The 11,482-nt window shown below is 34.5% G+C and overlaps 1 protein-coding gene across 1 annotated transcript; it reads left to right on the plus strand.

The window, feature by feature from the left end:
• The first annotated feature begins 418 nt into the window (after nt 1–418).
• Nucleotides 419–10,935, plus strand: LOC111997428 (protein disulfide isomerase-like 1-6). Its single transcript, XM_024029517.2, has 12 exons — nt 419–1,175; nt 1,469–1,598; nt 4,697–4,862; nt 5,150–5,268; nt 7,488–7,568; nt 7,658–7,747; nt 7,869–7,940; nt 8,030–8,098; nt 8,823–8,903; nt 9,184–9,318; nt 10,339–10,392; nt 10,478–10,935. The coding sequence occupies exons 1-12, from the start codon at nt 652–654 to the stop codon at nt 10,571–10,573; spliced, it is 1,617 nt and encodes a 538-aa protein (XP_023885285.1). The 5' UTR covers nt 419–651; the 3' UTR covers nt 10,574–10,935.
• Nucleotides 10,936–11,482: the final 547 nt, after the last annotated feature.

An 11,482-nucleotide genomic window follows, 5' to 3' on the forward strand; every position in this document is an offset into this window, starting at 1 on the left:
CTTGGTAGCAAAAAAAATAAGGGTTAGTTAGATTACGTTAACTCCCGGGCAGGGTGCTAAGGTTAAAACCCATGGGTCAATCTGTGTAGTTGTCCACCGTCAAACTCTTGTTAGCAGTGAGACTTAAACTTAAGTGGGTTAGACAAAGTATTTGATTCTTACCAGCTGAGCCAAGCTCCTGGTTGCCATTACAATATTTATTACAGTTTACTAAATTTACTTTATGATAAATAAAAAATAATATTAGTGGTGATTTCAAATAAAAAGTTAAGAATTAGGGGAAGCTTGCAAATAAAATTATTGTGAAAAATGAAACAAAATTTGTTGCGTACGAGTGGGATAACATTGCTAGAACCTAGAACGGAAAAAAATAATAATAATAAAAAAAGAAAAAAGAAAAAGAAAGAGGAGGAGGAAGAGGAGGACCGAAATGAAAAAGAAAACAAGCCCTTTTGTCTGCACGACTGCACGTTTATCTCAGTTCTTATTTCCTACTTGACCAAACCTATCTATCTCTTCTAACAGTAAGATCTTCCTGAGATTCATATATAGCTTCTCAATAAACCTTCATGTCCTAACACAGATCTCATCCAGAATTCCCACCTCAAATCTCAAAAAACCCAACATTCATATATAGCTTTCACAATCACCATGTTTACAAGAAAACCCACTTCAAGATTCATCTTTTTCACCCTCATTCTTGTCCTGTTTCTGAGTTTTCTCATCACCATCAAGGCTTCTGACCCCACCCCAAATGCAAACGATGAAGAAGATTTGGAGGGTCTTGAGGAACTAATAGCATTGGATGAAGAGGAAGAGAGACAAGAACAAGAAGAAGGGTCACACAGTGTGAGGTCATCTGAGGCTGAGGTTTTGACCAAAGCCCAGAGGATTGTTCTTGAGCTTAACAATGATAATACTAAGAGAGCCATTGATGGGAATGAGTTTGTGCTGATTCTGGGTTATGCACCTTGGTGTGCAAGGAGTGCTGAGCTTATGCCTCAGTTTGCTGAGGCTGCAACTTCACTCAAGGAATTGGGGAGTCCTCTTTTGATGGCTAAGCTTGATGCCGACCGGCATACGAAGGCGGCCTCCACTCTTGGGATCAAAGGGTTTCCTACTTTACTTCTGTTTGTCAATGGTACTTCTCAAGCGTACACTGGTGGACTTTCAGCGTGAGTAGCTACTCTCCTTGTCAAACTATAATTATTAGATCAACACAGTTTCATAATTCTCATTCATTATTATGTCCTGCATAGGATGGTTTGTTCTATAAACTTATGATTCATTCATGTTGTATTTGGTTTCTTGTGGTCTTACCTATTCAACTTAAATCAAATAGCTTTTCCTTGATGGTGCTGTCATAATGGTCTATGCTATAGTTTAACAATTTGTTTTGAATGAATTTTTGTATCGTGTCAAAGCATATGTATGTTTTAATGTGTTTGTGGGGTTAATTTTTATTCAGGGAAGAAATAGTGATTTGGGCAAGGAAAAAAACTGGTGTACCTCTTATTAGAATAAGCTCAGTGGCAGAGGCAGACGAATTTCTTAAAAAGTACCACACATTTGTTATTGGCCTGTTTGAGAAATTTGAGGTATGTGAATTTGAATCATTTTAAGAATTTTACTAGAAAGATGATGAAATAAAAATATCAAACCATGAATATATTATCTATATAATTTATGCCATGTTCTTGCCTTGATGGTATATATGTTCTTGTGACCAGTATCATGTTAAAAGGGAAACATTACTGTGTGTTAAAAAGGTTTTGTATCAATCTTTTTACTATAATGGTCTAACTATATTTCATGGTTCATGAATGAAACTATTGGAAACTTGAGAAGCAATGCTCAAAACAAGTTGGTTCTCTACCTCCGAGATCTGGTTTTCTCTTATCTATTTTTGTTAAATGACACTTGGTGATTCTGAGTCCTTTCACTTGTTAATAGCACTTGTTGTCTTTAGACTATGTTCGCTAATAGCTAGGTCTTCTTTTGAATATCTCCTACAACCATTGAAACTTAGGGATTGGAAGTGATATGACCAGTGACTACAATGGAATGTGCAAGCATAAACTGAAAAATAATTGATATATTGTGACAACTCATTGAGGAAAATTTATTACATGACTAGAAGAACCAATTAGAATTGCAAACTCTCTTTCATCAAAATCACTCTCTCTTTTTTCCCCTATTTTGTCTGCTCAAAGCAATGGCAACCTGTTCAATAGGTCTCATATGTCTGATTGTTCTTTCATTTATTATGAATGTATCTCTTCACTAGGTTAGCAGTTTGTTTCTTGAATTTGATATACTTTCATGTAAGTACAGGCATTGTAACAGGGAATTGGAAAGGAACTGAGTTCAATAAATTATTCATAATTGACCTTTAAATATTATAGTTGAAATTGTCTTTAACCAGCATTGAGTTGGGGAGTAAGATTTTATTTTATGTACATAATATGTAAAATCCAATTATAGAGACAAATAGTGCAGAATGGCTTAGTTAAATATATGTATGTGTAATAATGTAAGCATATAAGCATATGCAACCATGGCCTCCGTGAAAGATTGACAATGCTTTAGGGGCAGAGCAGTTATGGCATTGCCTAGCATTTCACCAAGAATCATCTTGGTTTGCTGGACCACTTGTTTCATTCTTTTGAGTTTATTCCTGCTTCAGTGGCCAACCGAATTGCAAGACTTCAACGGGACTTTCTATGGGGTGGCCTAGGTGATGAGCCCAAATTTCATCTTGTTAATTGGACTACGGTTTGTACTCCACTTTCTTTAGGTGGTTTGGGGATTAGGAACTTGAGAACCTTTAATGTAGCTTTATTAGGGAAGTGGTTATGGAGATTTGGGCAAGAAAGGGATGCTCTATGGCAACAAGTGATAGAGGTGAAGTATGGTTGTGATTGGGCTGGTTGATGTTCTAGCTCATTCTCTGGTCCATATGGAGTTAGTTTGTGGAAAAATATTAGAAGGGGATGGCCCTCTTTATCTCGGTATATTTTGTATGAAATTGGAGATGGATCAAAAGTGCAGTTTTGGCTAGATCGATGGTGTGGAACATCTCTTGCAGATTGCTATCTTGAAATCTATAGGATTTGTCAAAACAAAGAGGCGAGTGTGGCTGATCTAATGAGGTACACCAATGGAGTCCTTCATTAGGAGATACATTTTTGTAGGGATGTACATAATCAGGAATTGGAAGCTTTCTGGAGCTTCATAAATACCATTTATAGCACTCCTGTAAGGGGGATTGGGGAGGATAAGAGATGTTGGCTACCTTGTAGGAGTAAGGGGTTTATGGTTAGTGCGTACTACCATCTTCTAGTTGGCCATAGTGAGCAGTTTTTCCATTGGAAAAGCATTTGGAAGTGGAAGATTCCTTCTAGAGTGACTTTCTTTGTATGGACTGCTGCCTTGGGGAAATGTTTGACAATTGACAATTTAAGGAGAAGGAAGGTATGCATTTTGGATTGGTGTTATATGTGCAAGTGTAATAGTGAAACTATTGACCATCTATTCCTTGATTGTTCGGTTGCTCTGGAGTTGTGGGATATGGTTTTTGGTTTATTTGGAGTTTGTTGGGTTATGCCAATGTCTGTTGTTAAGCTTCTTGCTTGTTGGCAAGGTCGATTTGGTCGCCATCTTAATGGAGATATATGGATGGTTGTTCCTCATTGTTTGATGTGGTGTATTTGGAAGGAAAGAAATAGTAGGTGTTTTGAAGACAATGAGCGTTCTATGCCTGATCTCAAGCTTCTATTTTTCAAAACCTTATTGGATTGGTTCTCAGTGAGGAGAAACCAACCTTTTTCTTCAATTTTGGATTTACTTGATTTATGTAATTTTTGTATTTGATACATTACACCCTTGTATACTCCTTGTGTACTTGGGTGTCTCTCTTTTTTTTTTTTTTTTTGATATAAATAAATCTTTATTACTTATCAAAAAAAAAAAAAAAAATTGTGGTGGTAGGATCAAACAGCTAGGTCACACCTAATCAACAAGCAATTGGTATATCAATAGCAGTTAAATTGATTACCTATCAAATATATACATATATGAGTAGCAGTCAAGATTTTCTTATTGCTAATAGTTTCTAAGCACTGTGGGTGAATAAGTGGAAACTTTGGGGCATAAGGAAAAGATGAGTGAGAGCCACTTAAGATAATTTAGTAATGCACGGATACTGATTAGCTGCATGAGGAAGAGTGATTTGATTCAAGGAGAAGTAGTAAAATCTAAAATGTAGGGGAGGCCTAAAATAACATAAGTGGATCTAGTAAAGGATTCATATAGGGACTAGGTAGGTAACAGAGAATATGATTTTAGAAAGAGAGGATGGTGGAAAGGGATGTGTGTAGTTGACATTGATTAGTTGAAGAAGGATTCATAAAGATAACCCTAAATTGATTGGAATTAAGCTTAGTTGGATTGAGTTGAATTGAGCTTTGTAGACAGTCAAGAATTTGTTAATAGTGATACAGTGTAAGAAATCAAAAATCAAGAGTCGTAGAATATAGTACATTTTATCAAATTATCACAATTTTTTCATTTATTAGTAATTGCATGCAAAGTTTCATTAATACAAGAAATAGAAGGTTTTCTTATTTATTTATTTATATTTTTGTGGATAAGTTTTCTTATAAGTCATGACTGACATAATAAGAGATATTCACAGGGACCTGATTATGATGAATTTGTTAAAGCAGCAATATCTGACAACGAAATCCAGTTTGTTGAAACAAGCAACATTGATGTTGCCACAGTTCTTTTCCCAGATATCAAAGATACTAACCATTTCCTTGGGATTGTTAAAAGTGAGCCAGAAAGATACACTCCATATGGTGAGTATCTGATTTGGTGATAATAAATCTGCTACTCCTGCTGTTTTCCTAGAAAGACTAATTAGTGACATTTTATTTATAAAAGAAAAAAATGTGTATATGTTAATTTTGAAATTTCTCCTTTGTGATGCTCAGCTTTCAATTATTCAATAGGGGTTGACATTTCTTGATGTACTCTGACACTTAAAATTTGTCTAATGCTTTGGTTCTTACATGTTTCCTGAAAATCACACAAGTTGGCCATAATTTACTGAGGGAATAAGTGATGAATTTGTTTGGATTTGCAGAAGGGACCTTCAAAATGGACAAAATATTACAGTTCTTGGACTACAACAAGTTGCCGTTGGTTACCAAACTGACTGAGCTAAATTCTGCCAGAGTTTACTCCAGTCCTGTCCAACTTCAGGTTGCTGATATTTCCTTTACTAAACTTTCCCTGTTTCTTGATTTGTTTTCAATATTGTATATATTTCCTCCATTTCCTTTTAAGTTTAATACTATGAGGTTGATAATTGTGATATTGAAAAGATTATGAGTAATGTATGGAGGTGGAAAGCCCTGCATGTACTGTTCTTCCAATCTGCATAAAAGTACTGTTATGAAGAGGTATTGTAGACCTCACACCTAACAAGGCTGAATAGAGGATTTTACCTATGATAGCCACTTACTAAAATAAGCTATTGATAATGATGTAATGGGGAATAAAGAACTTATAGAAGATGAAATGATTCTCCTGAAATTAAGCTAATGTGGTACCTTTGGATATCTTTTTTTTTTTTTTTTTTTTTTCTTTTTTTGATACAAGATAGAAATTCTACTTTAATCTAATCTAAGTGTATACGTGTGTGAAAGCTCTTTTTTGAAGACTTGAACCCCGGCCTCTGCCCCCACACCCCAAAAGTACTTATACTTGTAGAGTGACCATCACACCAAGGGTGTGCGGTGGTTACTTTTGGATATCTATAATTTTCAAAGTTGTCTATTAATTTTGGGATGCCTATTAGAAGGTGTTGACAAAGATCTATTGTGTTGCAATTTAGGCCTTGGCTAGATGCCATGACTCCCAATATTTATTCCTTTGTTAGAGTGTATTGTGGACTTGATTTTGTAAAAATTCCTATTTACTATTCATAAACTACCGAGTAAAATTAGATGAAACTCTTAATTTGATAAAGATCTAGTGTGTTATAGCTTCAGCCTTGGCTAGAAGCTATGCCTCCTAATTTTTCTTGCTTTGTTAGGGTGCATTGTGGACTTGATTTTGTAAACATGCATATTTACCAGTCATAAAGTACTGAGTAAAATTGTGCTTGTTGAAATTTTACTTGAAAAAAAAAAAAAAACTACTGAGTAAAATTGGGTTAAACTCTTAATTTAACTTTTAGGATTTTTAAGGGCCAGCTCAAATGTGACATTCTAAATTATGGACTGTTTTAACCCCTTTTTCCTGCCAATTAAAAGTTGATTTTCTAATGACTGATATGTAATTTGACATCCATCATTCCATCTATTTATTTACAGGAGCTAAGTGGCAAAGAAAATAAGTCATAAAGTAGGCTCAAATGGTTTATGTTTAACCTCAAGGGTAGCACAATTGGCTAGGGACCACACCTCATGGAGTGGGGGTCACTAGTTTAAATTTCCCTCTCCCATCCCCCCCACCCTCAGGGCAAAACTTATCAAGAAAAAAAAAAAAGGATTATGTTTTACTGTTGTAGATCCCAGAAGCCAAATGCAATTTACATCAATCCTTTTTCAAAGTTTTTAATTTAGCACCAAAATGGGCCTTATCCCAACAATGGGCTACCCATTTCTTCCATTAAGCTCTATGTAGAGCCAGAATGCTGTCATGCTTTTCTAATTGTTTCATTAGGCCTTCTTGCTCTACACCTTCAATAATTCACGCATTGCTGCTTCATCATAGTTCTTTGTCTCTTTGGCTATTCTTTGTCTCGATGGGGCAGGGCTCCTTCCATTTTAATTTCTTTCATCTTGATTGAAAATTCAATATACCCAGCCAGATGCATCACAAAATTCTGTTGCTGACCTAAATTACAGGAGAGTTTCTAACATTGATGCTGTAAAATGTACAGTTCACCTCTGTTTTACTAAAAAGTCAATTAGCTCCAGGAAGCATGCTTATTAGATTTTATATATATGTATATTAGGAAAAGGAATGGATATATATGACCTTTCTTAGTATTGTTTCTTATGTACTTAAGAATTCAGGAGAACAAATATAGGAAATTTGTTGCGCTAAATTGTTTGTTTTAATCTCTCTTAATTCTGAGTTGCTGAACCTTGAATTATAAAGCAACTTGCCTATATTCTAATGCAAGTTTGAGCCTGCAAGCATGATTGTTTGGACCCTTGATCAAAACCTATATGCATAACTTTTTAATGAATATATGGAACCTGGTTCCTCCTGCACTCATATATATGTCTACTATTCTATTTTTCAAGATGCAATTAGTTGTTACCTTTTATATCAGTAGTTTGTATTTCTTTCCTGTAAAGCATTATATCCTTGGTGAAGCTTAATGCTAATTACAAATTATACATGCCACTACACCAGAATTGCTTATAAGGTAAATTTATTAATGAGTTGTTTTCATTATTGGCCAGGTCATTGTCTTTGCAGAGGTTGATGAATTTAAGAATCTTCTTGAGCCTCTTCAAGAAGTTGCAAGGAAGTTCAAGTCTAAAGTAACTTCTTTGACCTACATTTGAAGCCATTATAGCAATTAGGAATCTTCTGCTGGCGTGATTATCCTAACATAATCTTGTGAATGCAGATGATGTTCTTATATGTAGACATTACAGATGAGAACCTTGCAAAGCCTTTCTTAACTTTATTTGGGCTTGAAGAAGCAAAGAACACTGTGGTCAGTTTTCCAATTAGCAAACTAAAATTTACTGCTATTTTGTTCCTATAAGCTTTTCTTTTTTGAAAAATATTTTGGTGAAGCTATAAACTGATGGTATTGTTTTCTTCTTGTTCCATAGGTGACTGCATTTGATAACAAAATCAGCTCAAAGTTTTTGTTACAGTCAGACCTGACCCCAATTAACATAGAAGTAATATAACTTTCTTTTTCCAATTTAAAATTTCCTTTGGACATATATCTTGAATAACTATAATGATTTTCTGAATTGGCTTTTTGTAGGAGTTCTGCACAAGGCTTCTGGATGGAACTCTTTCTCCATATTTCAAGTCACAGCCAATACCAGATAATGTGAGTGGTTTTTTTCCCCCCTAACTTTGGATAAGAATAATGTGAGTTTAAAAAAAAAAAAAAAGATTTTTTGCAACTGTGATTGTAGCTTGGAGCATCCTTCTTAGTTTTTCTTTGTTAGAAAATTCAGGAATAATAGCTCCTCAGCCAATTAGTGCAATTTGGTGACATCTTAAAAGTAATTAAGAAAAGGATAAAGTTTTCCTCCAAATCAAGTCGGATGAATCTCCTCCAACCCATTATATGGTGGTTCGTAAGACCATTTACACGTCTTTTAATTACATGACTCATTAAATAATCTAAACAAATTGCATGACTATTCAATAGGTCATGTGATTAAAAGTTCACATTGCAACTTATTTGAGCTGCTAGGTAGAGGGTTGGAGGAACTTTCTTTTAAACCGATATGGAGGAATATTCTGTTCTTAAGAAAATAGCTTAGAACATTTAGTTTTATACTTTAGTTCTCACTGTATAATATGTTGTTAAATGCACAAACATAAACTCATAAAAATGCTATCAAATGTGTATAGGTTCATTTTCAGTCCAATGCATAAGCATAATATGATGGACTTGATTAATTTTCTAAGACAAGTATGAACCAAAATATATAGAAAATGTTTGTTTTTTATTTTATTCTATGTTTATAATCTTTCAAATTTTTATTTTATGTTTACAAATCACTGTAATCTTCTAAATATGTTTTCTATTGCGAGAATTGCAGATAGAGGCAAGCATCCAAATCATTGTAGGAAAGACATTTGATGATTTGGTTTTGAGCAGTCCCAAGAATGTTCTTCTGGAGGTTTGATACTTTTGTGCCTTCCATCCATTTTACCTTTGCTCCTGACATCTAAGCACTGTTATGTTGATGGAAGTTGAAATATGAAATATGTGATCATAGTGAGCATTTTCTTGGTAATACATTCCCAACACACCAAACCATCGTTCCTTTAGCAGCCCTATGGTTTCAGAATTTTGTGAACTAATTTTTTTAATTTTTTTTACCTATCCAAAAAAAAAAAAAAAAAAAAAAGAGTTCAATTGTCTCCTCAAAGGACCTTATATTGACTGTTGGAAAACAGGTACATACACCATGGTGCATCAGCTGTGAAACCACTAGCAAGCATGTTGAAAAGTTGGCTAAGCACTTCAAAGGCTTGGATAATCTGGTCTTTGCAAGGATAGATGCTTCCACTAATGAACACCCAAAACTGCAGGTAAGTGCTATGAAAAGTTGCATCATTGCAATTTTGTTACTATGTTGAGCATGCATTACCTTCAAAAAGTCAGTCTTTGTGGGGAAACCTTGCTTTTCAACTGGTTGAATAAAAAGGACCTAGATTCCTGTTAGGGGTGATATGACATTAAAAGGAAATTTGATTAGTTTTTTATGCTCTGTTTCCCATATCTTCTGAAGGTGTGAATTCATCCCTCATAATCAAGTAGTTTGATAGCATAAGGATATCTATTAAGGGTGATATTAAAAGGAAATTTGATTAGTTTTTTATTTTCTTTCCCATATCTTTTGAAGGTGTGAATTCATCCCTCATAATCAAGCAGTTTGAAAGCATAAGGAATTAATTTAAAGCCCTGTTAGGCTGTAATCTAAAAGGAATCAGGTTCTGACCTTTTAGCTTTCTGGTAGCATGATGATTTCTTGGTCAGTGTTCAAGGATGGGCAAAACTAAACTATCGCAACAAAAAATTTAAAAACAATAAATAAAAAAATGAAGGGAATCTAAAAGAGGTAAAGAAATGGAAAGAAAGGAGTCTCTTTACCTAATTCCCTTTGCATGTGCAAGTGGAAGAATTATTAGTGAATTATTGTAATAGATCTCATTAAAATGCATTGCAGGGGGGAAAAAGGAGTTCCTTTATTTTTTCTCTTGCCTTTCATTCTCCTCCTTGTTTTTCTCTTTTAGATATGTTTGAGCATTGTAATCTGTTTTGATTGTCTCTCCCTGAGTATTTATCATTGTTAATGAGATGGCATTTCCTTTCTTATAAGAATAAGGTGGAGGGTGAGGTCTTGAATTCAAAATCCATTATATGCATCTGTAATTACCAATAAAAAAATTCATATTAAGATTAGAATAAACATAGTTCAGGTTTCCCTGTAATTTAGAATGTTGGAAGCTCATTAATGAGGAACACTTTTGGCCTTATAGCTTTTATTAAAGTTGTGAGATGGAATAATGATCTGATGAGTGTACCTTTTTTTTTGTTCGATATTGCAGGTAGATGAATATCCAGCACTCTTCTTATACCCAGCAAATGATAAAGCAAATCCGGTAATTATTTCATGGCATATCTGTATATATTTATTTTGACTTTTGTATTCCAGCTAATTGATGGAAAAATTTACTATGCTTGCAGATTAAGCTATCTACAAAATCCGGTTTGAAGGAGTTGGCAGCATCTATCAACAAACACTTGAAAGCCAATGATCATGTCAAGAAAGATGAATTGTAGAAAAATATAGCGACTGAATATAAACCCTAAAGAAAATGATACAGGATTAGTTTTAGCCAATAGAATCCCGAGAGAAAAAAATAGCACTCAATCAAGGAAGAATAAACATTCTTTTGGCATCAATATGTGCATTGTTGGTCAAGGTTCTTCCATAGTAGCAAAATATATATAAAAACATGTCTTTCTTCCTACCAAAGTAGACTGTAGACACTAAGTTAAGGGGTTTTGTTTTGTTATTTGTGACAGTGATATTGTCAAGATGACTGAGATTAGTTTAGCTAAAGTTTCATTTCATTTGATTATGTAACTCTATTGAAAGTTAATGGATAACTGAAGTATCAAAAGAGACCTTTGATAAGCAATTTATATGAAAATTTTATAGACGAATGGATATTGAAAGGGACATATAATGCCTTGAAGTGTCTCAGGACACAGGACACCTTGAAGCCCCTGTCAGCCTTTGTAAACATTGAATAACGTTTTGGGGCATAAAAACACCTGAATAGCTATAGGAGTACAAATTTTTATATTGAAACTACTGCTTCCCAATGCCTTCTTTTTCTCCTGTATAATACTAAGATAGCATGGGAGAAAAGGATGAAGATCAAAATGGTAACGTTTATATGCTGACCATTTTACTCTTGGTTTTAGATCTGGTACCAAGATCCTCAATAATCCATAAGAAAACTGTGTACTCAGCCACAGCCCATTGCATGTTGATGTTGGTGTTATGCCAGTGAACCGGTCATGTCAATGTCTATTAGGATATTCATGGCTTGGTGGGCTGATATCTGGCGCGGGAGGTTCAGTGTGCATTATGAGTCATTTCTATGTGAAAAATCAGCAATTGAAAGCTTTCCAAGTTTTGGGTATTCTGAGCGTGTGCGATTATCAATGTGCAGTTATTTA

The sequence above is a fragment of the Quercus suber genome, unplaced genomic scaffold (genome assembly GCF_002906115.3).
Source record: "Quercus suber isolate HL8 unplaced genomic scaffold, Cork oak 2.0 scaffold_273, whole genome shotgun sequence".
Taxonomy (NCBI): Eukaryota; Viridiplantae; Streptophyta; class Magnoliopsida; order Fagales; family Fagaceae; genus Quercus; species Quercus suber.